Source organism: Astatotilapia calliptera, chromosome 6 (genome assembly GCF_900246225.1).
Source record: "Astatotilapia calliptera chromosome 6, fAstCal1.2, whole genome shotgun sequence".
Classification (NCBI taxonomy): domain Eukaryota; kingdom Metazoa; phylum Chordata; class Actinopteri; order Cichliformes; family Cichlidae; genus Astatotilapia; species Astatotilapia calliptera.
The window spans coordinates 12,245,435-12,268,079 of record NC_039307.1 but is presented as its reverse complement, the minus strand read 5'-3'; the positions used below and the strand labels follow the sequence as shown (position 1 = coordinate 12,268,079).

General features: G+C 40.3%; 2 protein-coding genes across 2 annotated transcripts; both read left to right on the top strand.

The window, feature by feature from the left end:
* Positions 1–13,482: 13,482 nt before the first annotated feature.
* LOC113023250 (homeobox protein MSH-C-like) lies at positions 13,483–15,839 on the top strand. The gene is made up of 2 exons (XM_026169274.1): positions 13,483–14,002; positions 14,578–15,839. Exons 1-2 carry the CDS (start codon positions 13,582–13,584, stop codon positions 14,988–14,990), a joined length of 834 nt encoding a protein of 277 aa, XP_026025059.1. The 5' UTR covers positions 13,483–13,581; the 3' UTR covers positions 14,991–15,839.
* A 1,081-nt stretch (positions 15,840–16,920) lies between these two features.
* Positions 16,921–22,554, top strand: LOC113023899 (ATP synthase subunit d, mitochondrial-like). Its single transcript, XM_026170347.1, has 6 exons — positions 16,921–17,001; positions 18,254–18,384; positions 19,820–19,916; positions 21,877–21,948; positions 22,219–22,281; positions 22,370–22,554. Exons 2-6 carry the CDS (start codon positions 18,263–18,265, stop codon positions 22,499–22,501), a joined length of 486 nt encoding a protein of 161 aa, XP_026026132.1. The 5' UTR covers positions 16,921–17,001; positions 18,254–18,262; the 3' UTR covers positions 22,502–22,554.
* Positions 22,555–22,645: the final 91 nt, after the last annotated feature.

Here is a 22,645-nt window from a genome sequence, read left to right as displayed (position 1 = left end):
AAGCGCTATACAAATACAGGCCATTTACCATTTACTTACAACATAAGTTCGTAGGACTTTTTAACAATACCTGTTAAAGGAATAGTAATTATATAGAGCTTTTATCCTCTAACTGAGCACTCTTTTTACTACAAACCTCATTCACCCTCTTAATTACACAGACATTCACTCAAGGATGTTTTTCTGTATCTAAACACTTTTTTAAAGTTCACTCACACACTCAGACTCTGATGGATGCACTGGGGGCAACTCGGGATTCAGTATTTTGCCAAGGATGCTTTGGCATGCAGACTAGAATTGCCGGGGTGTCGATTCGTCAACCGTGCGTTGGGTTGACGACTCGCTCTACTTCATAGTTTCCTCTTAAATCCAATACTTAGTTTCTTAAAATTGGCACAAAATACAAAAACTACTACTAGTAACTACTATCTGCAATTACTCTTGTACATAATTTTCTTAATTTATGAACCTGCATAATGTGTCCTTATGTGTCTATCCGAATGTTTGTTTACACAGGTCTCTATTGAAAAAGATTTGTTTTTATTGGTTAAATAAAGGATTCAATAAAAATAATATAGTTATTTGAAAAATAGCATGCATATCATAAACATAAACATCCCAGTCATTTATTTTGATCACTAACATAGCTTTGTCACGCGAGGGTTAATAAAGGAACAAGGCAATGGTTTCCCTCATTACACTTAAAGGTCTCCTACAGTGGTTTACTCATACATGGTTTACGACTGAAGTAAACACATACGAAAGATGCAAAAGGGGCCAGTTTCATGAGCAAATCTGAGAGATCATGTCTTTCAAGACCTACAGCAGTCCTTAGATGAAATGTATTTTTTTGTTTATTTTTTTTATACAGTTTCTTAAATAAGGCTTGTTTTGTACTTAGATGTTTATAGAAAAAAGAAAACAACAGACAGATTTAAATTTTGCAGTGCTGTGAGCGTAACCAGCTAAATTTTATTATCTTCTGCTGCACAAAGGTGACAGAAGAAAGCTCAACACGACAAAACTTGGACAATCTCGACAGTTTCATACGGCACCACAAGAGGTAAGTTAAAAAAAACAACAAAAACCAGGCTCATATGCACACTGTCATTTTGGTGAACCAACCAAAGTGAGTTTTCCCAAGATTTTTCTGAGGTGAGATACAATAACACTTACTTATGCTGGCTTGGCTCTGTCGCGTCTGTCAATCAAAGAGTGACAGACTCGACATGAAAAGGTCCTGTGCATACATCAAAACATCCAAGTCAAGGAAAAGTGGGGACCCGTTGTAAAATAGCCAATAACACATGTTTCAAATTGGCCATTGGTTATAGATTGGTTTACAAGGCTGGCTGGTTATCGGCCCAGTGGCGTTTCCCTGTGTTGATAAAGCACCAGGGAGTTGTGGGTCAATTAGTTTGTCAAAGCAGAAATTCCTGCAGAAAGCCAATTAAAGTTGTTGGCCTGTAGTCATGAAGCACACTCTTCCTGTTGACGACTCACGCAGTTATTCTGAGCCCCTGGCAGCCAGTGTAAAACTTTACACTAAGTCCAGTACCATTAAGACAGCGCTTCAGGAGATCTCTATAGTTAGCTGAAATTACTTTGATAAAGTTAAAGCATGTGTGTTTGTGAGAGACTTCCATACAATGCAAATCAGTGATTGAGTTGCTTTATTTTGTTCCTTTAAGTCACTGGAAGGGTATACATAAAGATAAACACAGCATATAAAGAAATAAACAAAATCAAATAGGGTTACAAGAAGTTCAGCTGTTCAAAGGAGCATTTCGTAGACAGATGATTGGAGTGGAGGCCAAAGTGCTGCAAAGGATGACAGGAGATGATTGCAGGGAATCAGTTTTCCACTCTGCTCAGTCTGTCTTTGTCACAATCTCCTCTGAGAGCAAACCTATCTTCTGCAACGAGGAGGATAAACTTTTTAATCTTCTTCCCTTTGCTTCTGAGTGAAAAAAGTGCTCTCTGTCACAAGCTTTTAATATGAAGTCTTTTGTTCGCATACAGGCTGTTGTTTTGGTGACGTGACGCAAGCGGAGCGTAACAGTAAACACTGGTTTGTTGTCAGTGGAGGTTTGGAGATCACTAAAGCCTCCACTGATGGAGCATCTCTGTGAAGGGCAGGAAGGTCATCAGCTGAGTCATGAGCTGAATGATCTGAGAGAGGATATTACTAAGTAGTGCCGAGCTCTTGTTCTGTAATTCTTCTTTTATTACTAACAAAAGCATAAAAAAAACCCCACACCTGTATAGCTGCTTTTGTTTACTGTGAGGTCCACATTAAATCAGCACAATCATCAATTTTGCAGAAAGTGTAAAACTTCAAAGGTGAATCATATAATTGGATCAGATTTAGTCACGCACCTATGAGGGGGATGTCAGTCTGTGTGTCTGTCAGGGGCCCAACACAAAAGAGAGTTGGGTCCTAGGATTTCTATCATCCCTGTAGCTACATACATAACCAATTTATGATTACTTATAAAAAGTCTACAGACATCAGCTGATCCACGCAGACAGGCACAAGAAGTGGCAACCCGGGAGAATACCCCTTTAAAACCCAATTATCCCGTGGAGCCGGTGTCGTTTCAAAGGCCAACAGGAGAAGATTCTGGCCCCCGATAAAGGACACATGTGTTCCATCACACTTAATTGAAGCAGGGTTTCCTGAAAAAGAAACAACCCCGGAGCAATATGACAAAACAAACAGATTTAAGGACATAACAACTGTATTTGTAATAGGAACGTTTTTCATGGTGCATGGAAATTGCTGTTGTGGGGGATATTTCTTTTTCAGAAAGACATTTTCTCATAGTCTAGCACAGCATGTTGAATGTGTGCGAGAGCATTTCTTTTCTTTTCTTTTTTTTTTTTTTTGTTTCACTGGACATCATTCTGTCTTGGAGAGCACACCATGACGATAGGTTTCCAAACCTTCCCAAATTTGATTACAGGTCTGCAAAAACCTCAAACAATGCCGTGGCAAGCATGTCACTTACGGTCACAAGCCAAAGTCCTTCTCTGTTTTATTTTTCCTTCTCTTTGCCTTCTTTTCATCCTTATGATCTGAAGTTAAGAATAAAGACACAAGTCATGTGTTTTAACAGGAAACACGCACAACAAATTTACGGTAAAGAAAAAAAAACTACATTGGGGGAAAAAAAACCCTTGGATTCTGATTTATGTGTAGTGTACATTGGAAACGCAGAATATGGTGGCTTTCATTTTGGAATGAAAACGTTAAAGTAGCATTAGCACGTCTTGATTTGGAAATTTTAATCATTTTTTCATCTTAAAAGTTCAGACTCTTCAAAGTCTGTTGCTCCCAGTGTATTCACATCATCTCTAGGATGTACTTTGCATTTACAATTTCTCATTTACAGGAATAATATTTCCTCTCTGGCACTGGGCCTCATTTTTGGAATCTGTCCCTTTACGTTTAAATCATGTGAACATTAAAGTCTTTCCTTGACTTACAAGACATGACATCTCTGGAAACATACAACCTAGGTCAAAGATGGAGCTCATTAAAAGATTGCACACGACCACAAATTCACTGAGAGAAAAAGGGACGAAGAAAAAAAAATGTTTAGTTAAGTCAGACTTCAGTCATTGGGGGGGGGGGGGGGGGGGCTGCTGTAACTGGCTGCTGGAGATGAGAGACAAAGACAGTTTTGTGCAGACCGCTCATTGAGGCTCTCCTGTCTTACTCAGTTTATCACAGAAAAATTGTGTTTGTTATCGACAATGGCTTTTAACAAGCAGCACAAGCAATAAGGGGATATGACTATGAGGAGATAAAACCTCACAATAATGCACACTGTACTTTCCTCCCTCTGATGTTAAATTGAGACCACATTTTTAAAAAGGTCACATATAATTAAAAGCTGGTGGAGCTATTTGATCATAAACTGTTTTTCCCCTGTTCTCATTTTTTAATCAGCAAATCATTCTTTTCCCCTCATGGCTCAGGTATTTGTACTCAACCTTCAATTACTATTAAACAAACTCATCTAAACCACTCATAATACACGCAATTCAGCAAATGAGCAGCACCTACTGAGTACAAAGAAATCTCAAATTGAGTTGCTCAGTCTTCAGAGCATCTATAGCCAACACTCAGCCGGGCATAATTACAGCTAACTATTTGTCTCATTAACTGCAGTTTGTATCCCATTAAACCGAGCCAGGGAGACACTTAATGACCCCACAGACAAGCAAATTACAGAGTTATTATTGCAAACTTTAATTAGTCTTTACTAGCTGCCTTCAGATTTAGATTTTGTTATTTTTAAGTCTTACTTTTCCAAAGAAATCCATTAGACAGAGGTATAGCTTCACGAGACAATTTTACACATCCCATAACTGCTCAATAATCTCGTTCACTTCATTTGGAGAGCTTTTTAGACCTCTGCTGAATTGCCCAACATCATGATGCAATTTGGGGTTTTTAATCGCCGTTTTAGCAGTTACAGCCTGGCTGTCCGATTTCCTGCAACAAAAGTGTGTAGTGCCATTAGTGCGAGTAATTCCACACAGCAGGCTTCCAGTTGTGGATGTGATCGGACCTGAAGAAAACAACATGCTTCACAATGGAAAACCTGAGCTAATGTCTTCGATCGTCCCAACTTTATTGTGTTTTTTCTGGGGCAATTACACTTTTTAGACATTACGAGGGAGAAGTACCCACAGATGGGATATAATCCCTTGGCTCTGTTATTCAGTATGTTTATGCGAACTTGCTCTGTTTTCAGGTGTGTTTAGTGTTACACCATGTCATACTGAATACCGTGTCCCTTAAGATTTTCTAAATGGGGCTGGTAGAGCGCTGGAAAGTTATTGCAAGGTCAGTGGTGAGTCATGGACCTGATGGCAGGCCACTGGGGAGTGTGGTGTAGTGCTGGGATGGTTTGCTACTGTGTCATTGTTACATTAAGAGATGTCAGGGTCAGACTTTTTAAGTACTTCCACAAAGAATCCCCTTTTCTCTCTGGGCCGGCCAGCACAAGTCATCTTGTGGGCAACCACGCACCTATAGTTAAGTGTATTTTTACATATACCAAGTGCCATATGTCTGACGACATGGAGGCCAACCTCTCCGTTGCGGCCCACTCCAAATTTCAGTCCAGTGCAGAAGTCAAACAAGCAAAGCCACACAGCAGGTCAGATATTGAAAATTGTGCACTTATAGAGGGAAAAGCAAAACAGAGAGACTCCTTGTACTGTTTAAAACTTTGTCTTATATAAACGCAGCCAGAGCTGGGGTGATATCTGATAAAATAGATCAAAATTACATTATTGGCTTTTATAGCCCACTGAAAACATAGCCCAAAGGTATGCTATTTGGCAGAGAGCAGCTCGTAATATGTCTAAGAATTGTTACCATCTGGCTTGACTGCAGGGAATGCTTCTCTCTTAAAAACCTCAAAGTCAAAATGATACAAGTAAAATGCAGCATTCATAACCAGGTTGGCTTTTTATGGATGCCTGTCTACATTGATTTGGCTCCACACTGTCTTGAAGATAACTTGCGCTATTTAGAAGTAATCATTTTTCTTTCTAAAAGTAGGCCTCGTCACATCGCTATAACGGTACAGAGTCCAGATAGAGTGTAAGATTTGAAACGTGCAATTCCTGCGTTAAAGAGGGATTGTTCTTTGTGAAATTTGTTATTTTTGTGCTAAAAAGTGATTGCCAGTATCCTTTTAGTTACAGCCTGCATGGATGATAAGGAAGAAAACAGAGCACCTTCATCAGCTTTGGGTTTGTCTTCACCGGTGAAACCTCGTGAAAAACACAAACGTGGAGTACTGTATGCCTCCGCCTGGGCAGGAAATGTTGTCCTCTGACATTTTAACCCTTTTTTTCTGAACTACACCCTTCTAATTGCACTCCTGTACACAGTTTCAGTCCTCCCATTACCTTATTATGAGATTACAATGTCAATGTGGTCAGACCTGTGACAATTACAGTAAGTGGTGGAGTAATTTTGAGCGTTAAATGTGGTCTTTGTACTGCGTTGCCGCATATTCCCGCGGCCCATCGTGGGTTGAAAGGAGGCGAGTCAAATACATTCCCATGTCTACAATGAGGTGAGCAGGTACACAGATGCATGTGTATGAGCACAGGGTCATATAGGTTATTGATTTATATTAGAAAATGCACATGCACTCGCAAGCTTCTGCGGATTAGGAATGTGTGTGTGTGTGTGTGTGTGTGTGTGTGTGTGTGTGCGCGCGCGTGCGTGTGCGTGGCCAGTGGCATATGAAACATGAATCCCTGTTTAGCAGTGTGAGCCATGGGGGAGACTGAAGGGGGGAGGCTGTTTTCTCAATGCCTCCTTGACCTGTCACTAGTGATGATGTGTGTATGTATATGCATGTGCATGTGAGTGTGTGAGAATCCAGCAGACATCTACAGGGGACAGCCACCCCTTCCACCACCCCCATCTCCTCCCCCGCTGCTGATATCCTCTCATGCCGCCACCACCACCACCACCACCCCTCCCTCCCCACCTCTCTGCCTCCTCTCCTCCCCTCTCCTGGCGCCCTGGTATGAGAGAGAAAGCTGTTGTTAATAAAAAGTTTTCAAAGAATGGGATGAAAAGGGAGGTGAAATTGAGCGGCCCAGGCCGTATTATTTCTTCTCCGTATGGGAGCTGGCCTCTCGCGGTCTCTTCGACGCTCTCGGACCAGGAGGGGGTCGCCAGTTCGGTGACCATTACTGCCCCGGGGCCAAAGCAAATGATTTGCCTCTTTGAGGCTTCAAAGGGGAGCAATTACACTTAAGTAACCAAATGAATAGATAGCCCAGCTTGGCAGCAGTTTGGAGGAAACAGTGGAGCCCTTTGAGGGAAGAGGCACCACACCTTAGGAGTAATATGTAACAGCTCGCATCTCAGGGAGAAAAAAGAGAAGAAGAAAATAAACAAGTAAATATTCTGCCACTGAAATCTGAAGAAAAAAGGTGCTGAAACCTGCCCAAACCAAAACAACAACATCATTTAGAGTGGTTCACCAGTCCAGCCGATAGCGCTTAAAGTAATTGTTGCCTTACAGAAATAGAGACCAACCACTGGCCACTTTGGCTAGCATATCACATAAACACATACTGTATGCAGCATCATAATGTGGCAAATTTGGGAGAAATTAGATACAAAATTGTTATTTTTCCTTCAAATAAGCTGCGCTGCATTTCCATTCATTTGTTTTAGAGCGTTGTTTATCTGAAGTAAGCCTCAGAAAAAGATCCACTCTCTGTGCCACCGAAACAGCGTTTGTTTGCGTGATGCTTATGTTTGTTTTTTCTTGGATGTTGTAATTGCCATTTACACAAAATTTCAAAAAGTCCAAGTGTGCTTGGGAAGACGATGCTAAAACAAGATATAAATCACCCTGGCGTTACACAATGAGCAACATTAATTGCAATCTTGAGAACCATGAATTGCAGTTATGTGAGGGGCACACACATAAAGGCAGCCTCTCCCCACTGATAAAAGGCTTGAAAAAGGCCCTATTGAGTGAAGTGGAGACTGGGAGTTTGGTAGGGGAGCTCACCTGTGGAGAGGAGTCTATAGCTGCATAGAAGGCCCAACAGCTGCCAGGGTTGTAAGTCTAGGCACCTAGCAGAGCTGCAGAATGGGAAATGCAAGAAGCTCTTTCAATCCACTGCCACTTAGTAACAGAAGGCATGTGCCAAACTTGCAGAATGAGAATGAAAACTCCCCCTTCGGAGTTCACTAAATATCAGCAGCGACTTTCTTTTTATCCCCTCCCCTTCTCTCCCCCTCCTTTCTTTTTCTTTTCTCCTTCTACTTTAGTCTATTATAATTCCTCTATAAAAGAACAATGGTTGACTGAAAGACCCCAAACCACAGAGATATACCAACAATCGGCAGGGAGAAGGAAAAAGGGGGGACTCGGCTGAAGTGTGGAAGCCATCAATTACTGAGGGCCTAAAGTTAACATCCCAGCAGGATATGTGCATTAGAATGCAGCTACGGGCAGCAGATGCCTAGCGGAGCGGTCAAAAGAGCATCTCGAGCTCATAAGAGGACATATGCAATGTGGGAGACTCGCCTTCGCTGCCTTGGAATCTACAAAAGAATAGAAAATTAAATTGAATGATGATTGTAGTAGTGGCTGAAAAGGAGCCATTGTGAAGAACTAAATGGAATTATAGGTTTAAATGTGACGAACAACTGACATCTCACATAATAGATGCCATTACACATGGCTGTGGTGCAGTCTCAATAAATCTCACAGATCAGTAGTGAGATTGTATGTGATTGCATTTGAGATTCACAACTGCGGGATTCAACAAGTGGCCCTGTGAGCTCCAGTTGGGTCAAAAATGCACCGTGATTCCTCCATATGCACTGCCCTAACAGGATTTTCCCCTCTCACCACATCTCTCTATTCTGGCTACTCAGCAAGACTCAGCCCTCCAGGCTTCCTTGCACTGCTAATTTACACTAGCCTGCAGGCTACCTTCACAGCCAGGACAGTGCAATTGTATTTTCAGGCTCATTAAGCAATAGCACAAAAAGGGGGAGCTCTTACCCCCCATCTACTTTCTCGACCATGGTCTGTTCAGCGAGTGAAAAGGGGGTGAACAGAGGTGATAAAAGGTGGGATAAAGAAATGAGCGGGGCAGTTAATTATAGTTGTGAGACTCTATTAGGTTTACTGATGTTTACTACATGAGTGTGTTTGGGAGTTAAGTGTAGGAGGATGAGAAGAAGAAGGAGAGCGTGCACAGTTGCTGCTCTCAGTCTTCTGAGAACCAATCCGGCTGCTGGGTAGCAGCCCTATTCAGGACCGAGGCATGCTTATTTATTTGAAAGAGACCCCGCTTTTTAAACTTCCCACCCTCTCCTTTGTTCGACTTCTCATGGGGAGGACTTTGAAATTGTAATCTCAGGATATTCAAACACACATATTTGTTCTGACCTTTGGTGCCTGCAATAACATTATTACTATGAAACAAGCCTTGCCAGCTTGGATCTACAGTGCATGAAACCGCTTTTGACTGCAAAATCTTTGACTTACAATTAGATTCAAAGCAAGATTAGCTAGTAAAGAGACGGACATTTTAAATAAAATAATGAATGGGGCATTTTTAAATCAGCTACATTTACATGAATTTCACATCAATTATGGGGGATGGTTCATTTGCTTGTAAAACATACACTGACAGGAGAAAAAAAATCTAAAGATTCTCACCTGGAAGCAATTGTCAAAAAGAAAATGTGACTATGATTTAGCTTTGTGAGAAAAAAAAATTGTCATCCTTTTTGATATAAATTGTTTTGAACACTTACTGTTTTATTGCTGTGATTATGATTATTTTCCAGTTCAACGAAATGTTATACATACAAATTGTTCCTAATTTACTATAATTGGACCATATGAGTACTGTAAATGTACCTGCATTCAGCCATAAGGATTGAATAATCCTCTCAGTTACACTTTGTGGAAATAATTTGAAAGGAATTATTGATATTTTATCTTGCCCCGCTTAAATATCAGCCGAAACTTTTTTATTACGTAAAACAGAAAATATGATATCGACCAAATTGCTGTAATTTATACAATAGTTACTGGTTTTGGCCTCTCTGGGATTTGAAGCCAGCAGTAAAAGAGAAAATTGATGCTGCTGCCTTAGTTTTTTTCTTCTTCTTCTTCAGATATACTGCATCGCAGCTTTGGCTGCTAAGAGCATATGAGATTGTGGTGACATTCTTCGGTTTGTGAATGAGACCGCAGAGTAGCCACACAAAGTTCCTCGTCCCCAGTGCTCAACCTAACTCGCCCACTTGCATTGTCTCTAGACTTTCCTCAAGAATGTGGATTTCTATGGCCGATGGAAAGCCAGACGAAATTGCCAATTGCATTGTCACCTCTTGAGGTTTTTCTCCTTAACAATCTCTATTGGCAAGAGAGCTCAGGAGGAACCCTCTCAATGAACACAACTGTTTTTGAAGACGCTCAAACGAGTGGTGAGCAGTGCTAGAGATGTTGCTTAAAAATCTAGCCTGTATCAGCTCATGAGCAAGCATTAATTTAAAAGCTGAGTTCAAAATGCAAAATCCCATACCCACTGATGTATGAAATAAACCCTGCTGTTATTTGGTTTGAGTCAAAAAGAGCAGCTATAACACCGCAGGGCACTCCGTCCCCTGATTGTTTTTTTACAGTCCAAAAAAGAAGCCATGATGGAGGCAATTTGCTTCCTTTCCTTTAGCACGGCAAGAATATTTCTCTCATTACCCGACATTCAAACACAGGGCACTCTGATGCCACAAGAGGAAGTGGCTTTGGCAGAAAATGTCAAACTAGCGTTTAAGTGCAGGATTGAAGCCAGTCTGATGTGGACTGGATCAACTTGTTAAGTCAAATTAAAGGTCAAAGATATTTTCCGCAGCACGGAGCAACACAAATAACTGCTTTTTAAACTGCTGTTAAACAAAGAGCGCTGTGCTGGTTGCCGTATGTGAGGAAGCTGAACGGATTAAAGTGTTTGCAGAGGTAGAAATTTTTAAATAATAAATAGTTACCTCTTGGTTTCATGGAGAGATGATGACTACATCATTACGAAGAATGTTCCATTTGATTACATGAAGAGGGTAGCTTTGTTAAACTTCGGCTCAGTATTCCGGTTTTCTTCAGCTAATTTCAGACAAGAAAAGCCAGAGAAAGCAAGATTGGCGTGTTGGGATGTTGCTGAGAGTAACATGCTCCCATGTCTCCATCTGCTCCACACGCTGTCATGTCAGCAAAGTGTCCATCTCGCTGAGGCCTGTAGCTACAGGTCTTTGTGCCACTGTTGACACATCTCACAAGGATTGGGTTCCATGGCTCACTCACTCCTCATAAATGATCTGTTTGTTAGAAGGCCTCGCTACAGTGGGGAATAGACAAATTATTGATGGAAGACAGATGTCAACTCAACAGGAATAACACAGAATCTGCATCCATAGGTTTTTGCACACTTCAATAAGTCTGTATATGTAAAAAAAAATGTTAAAAGAAAGGAAAAAGAAAACTGGTTTATTTGGCTCTATGATTAAAAAAAAGAAAGTTTGACATGAGAGTGACCTTAAAGGTCTACAGCCCTAAACTGTTTTCTCACATAGTTCATTGTGCCACCACCACTTTATGAACTGGATAAATGGTTTCACCTATGAGATTGTTGGAAACGGCCCCCCTGCACATACATGTGAAAAAGTATTCATTTCTGGTGCCAGTTGAGGGGAAAGTGCTTCCCATTGCGCTTGCATCGACCTTGAAGAACAGATCTGCTTTCAAACTCACTAACACCTTCTGACACTGTTCACTCGCCTGCATGCTGTTACAGAAATGTCTTTTGAGGTAGGGGAGAGGGGGCCCAAAGCTAAATACACTGCACCAAACACCAGGGGAGGAGAGGTAAGTGTACTTCTCATGTAGATTTATCTTTGGATGTACCTGTATCAGATGAATCAGCCTGTGCACTCCATGGCCCAACTCTCATCCCCTTCTTGCACGACAGTATGGCGATGAGCAAGAGGGAAGGGGTACACATTTAAACACAAACCAGCTGGGTGACAAGGGGCCAGGGTGTGTGAGGAGACAGAGGACTAGTTTTGTCAGATAGGAAATGAAGGAGCAGACTCAACATCAGGATTTACTCAAGTTGAATGATTAAGCAGGAGTTGTGCCTCTTACCTGATGAGAGGTAAATTCTTACACCTGAGGGCGTTCAGGGGGTCAGCCATCACTGATCTCAATCAAGATTTTTGTCAGTCAAATAATGGTTCTCTGTTAAATTTTTAAAGAAATGTTTGCCAATCATGTGAATTGTATTTAAAGTCAGATGCTGAATCCTATGTGAGGTTCAGCTGTGATACATGGTTATGCACAGGGCAGGTCAAGTCAGTTTACATACCACTGTTATCCAGTTAAGCAACTAGCCTTGGAGGGGGGCTATTAAAGTAATTTGGGGGAGTAAAAGAGGATGGGGAAGTGGAGGGCTTAAGTTCTTGGACTGACCACTAGCTCAGTCCATCTTCACACTAATCCTCCTCTTGTGTATTTGATAGCATTGCTGACTGTGTGAGTTCTCAGTGGGGTCTTGTGTTGGCTTGGAGGCTGCAGTGTGCTGCTGACATGTTTAATGTGATATCAGCTTGGACATGTCAGCGGAGAAGAATTTAGATGTTAATCTTTGTTAAATTTAAAGGGATTTATACTGTAGTTATTGTTGTGAGCGACAAATCAAACCATGAGGTGTCGCGCCATAGGTATTTCCATATTTATTCAGCTTCTACCTCACTACACATTTACTGTGCTTTTTTATTCTATTTATTTATTCTATTTTATCCTATTTAAAGCACCCCACTCAAAAAAGGATTTATGACAAAACAGTTATAAACTCAGTGATGAACAGAAATTAACTTTATCAACTACAATGGTAAAAACTTCCAAGCTAAGAATACTCATTCAGTATCATGGGTATGTTTCTCATTTTATGAACATTTTCACATTATAATAGTTTCAAAAGGTTTCTTTCTTTTTTAATTTATTTTTTGCTGTAGATTTTTTTTCGCATAACAAAATATGTCCAGATGACTGGAAAAATGAACCCAGACGTGAAACAGTTAACTGTCAGCGCCTGTTTCCACCCAGCTCCATGCACTGGACTATGAAATATTCGGAGGACAATTGGTTAAGTGGAGTTAACCGTTGCCTTTTCTCCCCGAGGTATCTTCCTTTTTGATCCTGCCGAGTCTGGCGCCTTGCAAAACACAACTTGTCTGGCTTATTAAATAGTATGACCTGGAGAAAGAAAACGCCTGTTGCTTCTCAACCGAGGCTATTGTTAAGGAGAAGAGCTCCTGACAGGCCTTAAATTGCTGCAATGCTGTGTGACCAACACTCATACCTAATCAATTTCTATCCTGGCTTCGCACTCTTTCTGATTGGAATTTCTGTTAAGCTGTTTCACTTACTTTTATTTCTATAATATACACTTACGGGCAGGTTATTCATTGACAAATGGATTTGCTTTTATTATATTTAATTTGGGGCACAAAATATATTTTAATCTCTTTGATAAAAGTACGACTTTGATATCGACACGTAACTCATTAGCCCTTGCTCAGCTTTACAGTAAGAGAGTAATTAAACTAATACAACCGATGGAAGTGCTCTGCTAAAGGATGTAAATGGTCAAGAGAGTCCTCCCCACTGGTTAATTGCACTAAAATTGGTCTAAGCTACTTTGTGAGAGCCATCAATAGTCCCGCACCGCATGGGGTCTGTATGATTAACGTCTCCTTCCTTTCAAAGCCTTCTTGATGTTCTCTTGGAAGGCTACAGGCCAATCAAAACCACACTCTGAGACGTCACGAGGCCAACTTGACGAGATGATTGGTCGAAGCAGGGAGGGGGACAGCCCCTGTCCTTTTATAGACGATCCCGTCCAGCGCGTAAAAAGCTACTGGGCACCGCTGACAGCGCAAAGACGCACATTGGACACCGTACCCCTCAGCCACGTAATTCCTCTAAACGGGCCGCACGGAGGTGCATGGCCCCATCCCCTTGTATCATGATGAATCCTGTGCAGGGGTCGCCGTCCCAAGACGCCAAACAGCTTCATCAAAAAGAGGAGACGGATACGGAGAGCGAGGAACTGCAACCCAAAGACATGACAACCGAGAAAGGATACAAACTCCAGCGGAGCAGCCTCCCGTTTAGCGTCGAGTCATTGATTTCCAAGAAGACCACCTGTCGGACTTCTTACTCGTCCTCAGATTTAGCTCTGGTCCTTCCGAAGCCCGTGGCTGGGCAAGGCGAACATCTCTCTCCAAGGACTTTTTACGCGGAGAGGAAGATATCGGCTGAGAGCTCGCAGGGTGTTTCCAGTAGCTCCAGCGAAGACAGTCCACAGTTTTGTGAGAAAGATCAGAGCACTTGGTTCCAGACGTCCTCCTTTTCTACACCTCCCCGTAAGTCCGTCCCTCTGCAGTTATCAGAAACAAAAATAAACTGCATTTATCCACCTCTCTATAGGAGCTGCATAACAAGTTTAACTGTGAGACGCCTTTTTGTTTCCTACACACGTATGATGCGTAAATACTATTTTTATTTGGTCATTTGTTAGGTAAATAAATGCATAACAATGGAAATATGTTTTGCATCTGAGCTCAAGAAACACTCGCTTCTCTGCTGCACCGACCCTTTACCATTTGATGCCATATATGTCTTGTTATCTATAAAATAAATAAATAAATAAATAAATAAAACAACTTTTAAACATTTAAAAAGTCATAAATGAAAGCAGAAAATCTGAGTATGTGCTCAAGCCTTTGATTCCACAAAGATGTGACAGTGTGTGATGCAGGTTATTTTGTCAACATCAATATACTGCAGTGTATTTATCAGTGTGTGTAAGCTGCGTTATGCTGGTGTTTGTATCCAGTGGCGAGGGCTCTTATGTTCACCTGCTGTGACAATCCCGCTTCAGTTAAACTCCGATTTAATCTAACCTCAGCTTTTTCTCTTTGCAATTTCTTTGTGACAGGAAGCTCAAGTCCAACTCAGTGTACTTTAAGGAAGCATAAAAACAACAGGAAACCTCGCACGCCCTTTACTACCTCCCAGCTCCTGGCGCTGGAGCGCAAGTTTCGCCAGAAGCAGTACCTCTCCATCGCAGAGCGAGCCGAGTTCTCCAACTCTCTCAACCTGACGGAGACTCAGGTCAAAATCTGGTTTCAGAACAGGAGGGCCAAAGCCAAGAGACTTCAGGAGGCCGAGCTGGAAAAGTTTAAGTTAGCCTCCAAGCCCGTCCTGCCTGCATTCGCGCTGCCTTTCCCCCTCGGAGCGCACATGAGCTCTCCATCCTGGGGCCCTTCAAACGCCTTCCCGAGACCCAGTCTGCCTGTGCCAGGACTGTTCAGTGGACCCGTCACTTATGGGATGTACTATTTGTCTTAATAATGTTCCTGTGTGTGTGCGTGTGTGCTCTTGGCCACAGCACAATTAAAAAGTTTTGGAGTTTAGACTATTTTCCCCCCAAACTCCAAAACCGAAGACAAATACGACAAGTGGCGAATACCGGTGTATAAACGTGTGCGTAATCGTTCCGAGTGCGGTCACTTGCTCTCATTTTGTGTCCACTTCTGAGAATCGTGGATTCTTGGCCTTAATTTTCTTAAGCAAAACTCCATAAGCAGATGTCATCTACTCACACAGTAGATGACATGCCTTAAATATTTCATCCCAGCCTGTCCTCCGTGCTCTCCAGTAGCAACTGGGCAATTAAATGTGTCCGGATCTAAAGGCAATAATCCTCTAAAGCTGGGGGACATTAATAAAAGCAACAGAAAAGTACTTAATTGGTGTCAGTGCCTTAGGACCCCGAAGTGTACTCTCTTTATCATCACTTGAATTCCTCATTCAAGATATGAATATTTTTTCTGTTATCGGGTAGCGTTGTCCATTTTTGCTGTGTTAATATCTGTATTATTGTCACGATTTCTATCATTCTTTTTAAAGAACGGAGACAGAATTATATTTTAGGAAAAAAATACATGTATTAGTTTTTTTAACCTTCACAACGTGGCCTTTATGGGAGTGATATTAGATTTACTTTGATGAATTTTGCTGTAAATGTAAATAAAATTTGTAGTGTTCTTAAACGTCCTGCAGTCTCGCTTAAAGGGCAGGAGAAGTGGTATTTATTGAATATCTTTGTATCTGTACTGTGTACATACATGAGTCTATCAAAATGTGCAGTAACTTGTAAAAACTGATTTTAGTAAATAAACATTATCCAAGAATTGATAAGTGCTTGACTCACTTTTTTTTTCTGTTAATATCGCCATTGACCTCTGGAGCCTCCGTGTGTTCTGCGGGTTTTTACTGTGCAGTGCAGCGGAAAAGCTTTGTTAGTTAAATGTTTTTCAAATTTTATTTAGATATTTTATTATGTGATTTATAAGTGTGCAAAACGTTTACCTGACAACCTCATCGCATTCACACGCATTTAATTATCTGATTTGGGAATGACCACATAGCTGTTTGATTTTCAGTGCAGATCCGCTTACTTTTACCACATTGTGCACCTTTCGTAATTTATAAATAAAGAGCATAGCGTATTGTTTTGTTTTCCTTATTTACATTTTAAAGCGAAAACAGTTTGGTCTGTAAATCCTAAAAAGATTACTTGAATCTCAGTTTGTCGCGATGATACAGTTTATTGGAGATAGTACACTTTTATTTTACTTTTAAATATAAAAAACACATTTTTCCCACGACCGACTCAAAGGATGTGGATTTTTAAGGATAAAGGAAACCTTTTATCTTTGCTGCGCACATCAAGTAACCAAGTGACATTCATCTGTCTAACCTACAGGTTGCACCAATTGCGCCACGTTTCTGGGAAAATCTCACATTTTTAATGATGGCTTTGGTTTTGGAATTGATGCATTTTATTGTTTCCATTTATTGCCTGGTTACACTTGTGGGACACTGGTAAACTCTTAAGGCCAATATAATTACCTGGAATATAGAGTTAATAGACACATTTCCCCCATAATTGAACCAAACCCTCAAAAGTTCCCGCTTTTCTTCAATTTTTAATTTGTTCTTGTTAATCTGCCTTCAATTAAATTAGTTAGACCCCCCTTCTTTCTTTCTTTTCTTTTCTTTTTTACAAAAAAGAAACAGAAACCAAAGGCTTAGAGTTAGTGAGATTTAGGGTTTATTTATTTAATAATTACTCACTGTTTAAGCCCACAGTTCTAGAAATTGGCTTCTAGAAGCTGGATCGCATAATTGCGAAAGTTTGCAAATGAAAAAAAGGAAAGAAAAGGAAACGCATGAAGACAGGCTGTGATTACTCAGCCTGTCCAGCAGAGGGCGGTGGCGCCGATTTGCGGCTCAAGGCGCTGATGAAGAAGGCTCTTCCGTTGGTCCGTCCTGTCACAGACAACACTGCAGCGAGGTGAGTACAGAGAAGGGGTGACTGATTGAAAGAATATCTGATAATAATTTCTTAAATAATGGTTAGTTGGGGTCATGCATGTGTCGGTGGATGGAAGATGGAAAAGTAGCCTGACCGGCCACATTCGTGTTTTGTCAAAGTCCCGGTGTCATAGACGGAGTCCTCTGACCTTGGCTAGCAAGCTAACAGAGTTAGCTACCTTTGGCCGGTTTTGAGTGTTTAAATTGAGCAAAACGTCACGGACGGTGCCACTGCAACTATCTTTAAAAAATATAAAACGCGCTACGAATAACTTGGGTGTATTTCATCAAGACACAACAATTATTTAGCTTCAACAGGCTTCATATTGTCTGACCGTGACCCAGAGGACCAGGAGAAACTCTGGACCTCTGGGTCCAGCGAAATGAGGACATTGAGTTGAAGTATTTTATTCATATCTCGGCGTACAGCAAAATATCTCTCCACTCTCAATAACTTGAAAGTGAACATGTAATATATATTTACTGTCTGAAAGTTATTTCATTTAACAATTTAAGGTACTCCTCATCTGTCAGTTTTATGTAAACGCAAATGTCTTTCCAAATGCTGCAATCACTAGACACTCAATTTTATATTTTATATATTCAATTCAATCGGGTTTTATACACTGAATGCCACGCACAGTATGCAAGCATAAATTAAGGAAACATGAAAATAACTGTATACCCGTTCGTTCCTTAATGATATACATTCATTCTTTATTTATTGAGTGAGGAATATGCCTTTCATTTGTCCTTATGTTTAACCTACGTTATGCAAATGCATTTGAAATGTATATTAAAATTTTAGGCTTACATATTTAAGTTTATTCTGATTTTAGTCTAAGGAATTGGTGAATCTTAAATACCTGGGGTCAACCAACCAAAGCAACAGACAGTGTACAAGAGAGGCGAAGAAGTGTGCAGGGTTGGTGGTAATGTTTGACAGAAGGATGGCAGCAGGAGTGAAAGGCAAGGTTCTCAGATGATTTTTCTGTATGATGCTTGTGTAAGTTTTGAAATCCAGTTGTAAAATAAAAGTAGTCTTCTCATTGTGGTGCCTCAAACCAGGTATCCTCCTCATCAACAGACGATTTTCCTGTTTTCTGTTTGTTTCTCAACAAACAAACTAATTATTGACCAAAACACATGTTGACAAGATTTGTCTAGATGATTGTTGACATTTTAATTCAATACTTAAAATAAATAAAAACATGTGTCCTTTCTGTTTTCAGACAGTCGAGATGGCAGGCCGTCGTGTAGCCCTGAAGGCCATTGACTGGGTGGCATTTGCCGAGCGAGTTCCACCCAACCAGCGTGGCATGTTCAATGCACTGAAGACTCGCAGTGATGGCATCTCTGCCAAGTATGATATACACCTCTCACTATGTTATACATCATCATCTCCAATGTGTGGAAATTAGGCTCCAGCTATCAATCGACTAATCTGTCGATTACCCAATCAAGTAAACTCTCAATAATCAGATTAAGTTAACAGGTCATCTGTTTGTTTTAATTCAACTTCTGGAGGATTACTGCAGATTTCTCCCAGTGTAAAACAAACGTCTGTGGATTGAGCAGCCGCAAACTTGGCTTTTCTTAACATCAGAGTTTGTTGATCACATGCTTTGATGAAGTACTCCTGCTAGGTTTTCCCAGTAAAAGATTTAAGGGTGAACACAGGAACTGTGCAGATCTTTTGGATGTTAGAAAACATGTTTTCTTTCACTAAACCTGAGCTCACCATAATGGTAACGGCTCCGCCTCTTAGCTGTGCGTAAACACTCTGGCTCCACCTTAAGCTGGGCCAGCATCATCATCACTGCTGCCATTGTGTTATCAGTGTTTTTGTTTAAAACTGGAGGCTACCTGGGCTTAATGTTGACAAACCTTTTATTCACATGCAGCTTCTGAATATGTTTTTAGTGGCAAATATGCATCACTTTTTCATGGCGACGGTAGCACGCTACAGAGTGTTAAACGAAGCATCGAATGTTTGTCGAGAATTTTTTATAATCGAATCAATCAATCGCTGCAGCTTTAGTAGAAAGAAGATGTTTTCTGCTTTCAAGAGAACACAGCAAATAGTGCAAATGGTAGATATTTATCTTAATTATTGCTGCTTGAACGGCTCATCTTGTACACATTGTACGCTACTGATGCTGGAAGTATCAGTAGTACAAAACAACTGACTGTAGTACACTGGGATGTGTTATTTAAACTGCAATGTTTCCTGCATAATTCCATTCTATTTGTGGTTGTAGAGAGAGCCGTGTTTGTGGGAGACTTAAGGAGTTGGAATGTGTTGGAACAAGAAACTCTTTTTAAGACATGGCTTAATGACATGGAGAGCAGCGATAACAGTGACTGGGTCACCCAGCCAGTAGAAAACAGATTGATCAAGTTGACATGTCATCTTGTATAACCTGCAGACTAAGGCCTGGGTGAATAATTTCATTTTAATCTCAGTTATTATTTTGGTTTCCAGTGATTATAAAAAACATCAGAGAAAAAAAAGCATCACCTTAGTAACTGCATGACATCAATTTAATGAATAAATTTATGTTAGAGATTTAATAGAAAATTAAGCGGCTGTCTCATTATTCTTTGCAGACTTTAATTTATACCATCATTATAATAATTAAAGTGGGCGGTTGCATTAATTTGTCTCCTAGAAGCATCATCACTGAATTTTGCATTTGTATTAACTTGTGAACAGTTCTGTTGTCCATTTTATTTGCTCTTTGCACCTTAAATATCATCTACTTGGGTTTCTCTTTTGCTCTTCTCCTCCCTACCAGGCTAGCCTCCTTGCCAGAAAAGCCTGTGGCTATTGACTGGAGCTTCTACAGGAGTGCAGTGGCCAAAGCCGGGATGGTTGATGAGTTTGAGAAAAAGGTGAGCTTTTCTCAGCAGGTTATTAGTCAATATTAAAGCACCAAATAGAGCGTGTGTAGAATGCCATTTTTAAAAAGTTGTTTGTGGCATTTTTAATGTTGTGTCTAGCTGCTCTGAAAATTTTTCACATAATTAAAATTGTGTTTTCATTTTATGAAAGATTGTCCTGTAATGCCCCATTGTAGTGGCTGTAAAATCAAATCAGTTTTCACATAACTACATGAATCCCTGTGAAAAATTAAGTACACCCTTACATCTTCCATTGAAAATAAGAGGGTAAGTGGCAGTCAGGTGCTGCTAATTCAAGATTTGCTTTCACTTAGCAGTACCTCAAAGACGCTGCAAAATTACGTTGCACAAGATCACATAAAGACATAAAAAACATCAGTACAAAGATTAAAAAGAGTCAAGTATAATAAATAAATGAATATAAAGCCAGTGGTACATATTTAAAAACAATAATAAAATAAATATTCAATTATTGCACAGGAGAAATTTTGATTGCACTGAAAATATTTTGTTGACAGATTTATAGAGTATAATCAAATGCGCTTGATTAACCAATCAAATAACAAGTGTGACCACCTCGATTGAGATTTCTCATACATCATGCACAGTCATTTTCCCGGTGACAGCCATCAACTTCCAGCAACCACTTATTCCTGGTAGGGCACTGGTGCTTGCCAAATGGTTAGCAGACCAGTCTTTAGATCTGTGTGATTGGAGCCTTATTTACTTGACTCTGCATTGTCACAAGTTAAGTCACATGGTTGGTGGCCACATATCTTCAAAACCCCAATTAAAGCAGAAGTTTTAACAGTTTTAAAACTTCAGTGTCATATTAACACAATCCTACTATCTTCACAGGAGTGGACCAGCAAATTCACTCTATGTTCAGAGCGTGCAGTGCTTAGAGAAACTGCAAAAAACCCAACAGCCACATGTCAGACTCTACATGCCTCAGTAGCATGTTTACATGTTAAAGTTCATGACAGTACAGTTAGAAAAAGACCAAAAAACTATGGTTTATTTGGAAAGGCTGCCAGGAGAAAAACTCTTCTCTCTAAAAAGAACAGTTCAGTTTGGAAAGTTGCATCGTAACATACCACATGACTCCTGTCCTTTTATACAGAGGAAACCAAAGTGGAGATGTTTGGCCATAATTTACAGTTTCACATTTACCAAAAACAAAACACAGCATATCAACACAAATGCCTCATACCAACTGTGGAGGGCTAATGATATGGACTTGCTTTGGTGCCACAGGATCGGAATGTCTTACAGTCACTGAGTGTTTACCAAAGTATTCTGGAGTCAAACGTGAGGCCATCTGAAAAAAAAAAATCCAGGCTTTGGAGTGACCCAGTCTAAGTACAGACCTCAAAATGATCAAAATGCTGTCAGTGGGACATTAAGAGAATTATGCATTAACAAATGTAAAATGATTACTTCACCTTATTACTAATAAGGTGGCTCTACAGGCTATTCAATCAATAGTGTACTTAGTTTTTCACAGCATAGATTATTTTGAAAACCTTCTTTTACATATAACAGTGAGTTAACAGATCACGAAAACGAGTCAGGACCCACTACTTTTAGAAAGTGTTTTGTTTTGTTTTTTTCTCCAAAGCTCATGTTCCTTGTTTGCAGCACTCAAAACCGGTCTCAAAAACAAGCGTGTTGCAGGCACAAAATAATCCTGCAATTGAAATACCTTAGATTCCAAGTTGTATTGCCTATAATTAAAAAATAAAAATAAAAATTAGCACATGCTTTGCCATAACATGGGGCTCCCAACTCCCAGTTTTTTTTACCATGGGAGGAAGCATTAATGCTTTATCCATTTTTATGTGTAGTCTGACAGTCTCAGACTAGCTTTGAGTGGGACACAAAAAGTAGAGCTTAAATTCCCTGTGTTATTAAATTCTATCTTTTACTTTTTTATTCTTCCTTCACACAGTTTAAAGCACTGCAGATTCCTGAGCCCACTGACACACAGACAAGCACCATCAATGCGCAGGAGGCTGAGGCTGTAAGTGGCGAGATCAAACAAATTAATGTATTTGCATGTTTAGCTTAAAAGTAAGAACATTTTTATCTGGAAACTGTAATGATGAAAGAAGAATTGGCAGCCATACCATGTGTACATATTTTAATAATAAGAATTGTAAATGTGCAAAGAATTTTCCAAAGGTCACAAAATTGTTTAAACACAAATTGACATTTAAAACAGAGGGAGCTGCATCCCAAATCTCTTCTTCTTTTTGCTCTTTCAAATTCATAATTCACTCTTCTCCAACAGAACAAAAGTGCACAAGCCTACATTGAAGGATCCAAGGCCCGCATTGCTCAGTATGAAGAAGAGGTGAGACAGTAGTTGGCTTATTTGCTCAAATGCACCATGAGTGTGTTATGGTGTTTAAAAACTTCTTTTCTGCTTTGTGTGTTTTCAGCTGGCTAAATTTAAGAACATGATCCCCTTCGATCAGATGACCATCGAGGACCTCAACAGCGTCTTCCCCGAGACAAAGTTGGACAAAGTCAAACACCCATACTGGCCCCATAAGCCCATTGCAGAGCTGTAACTTCATTACTTGACACTGACCTCACAATAAAGATTATGTATTCTAAGGGCGAACCTTTGTTGTCTTCATTGTTTTATTAGTGTGTGGAAAAAAAGATGTCTATTTTAGTTGTCTCTCTTAAAGTAGCACTTTGTTACACTTCCC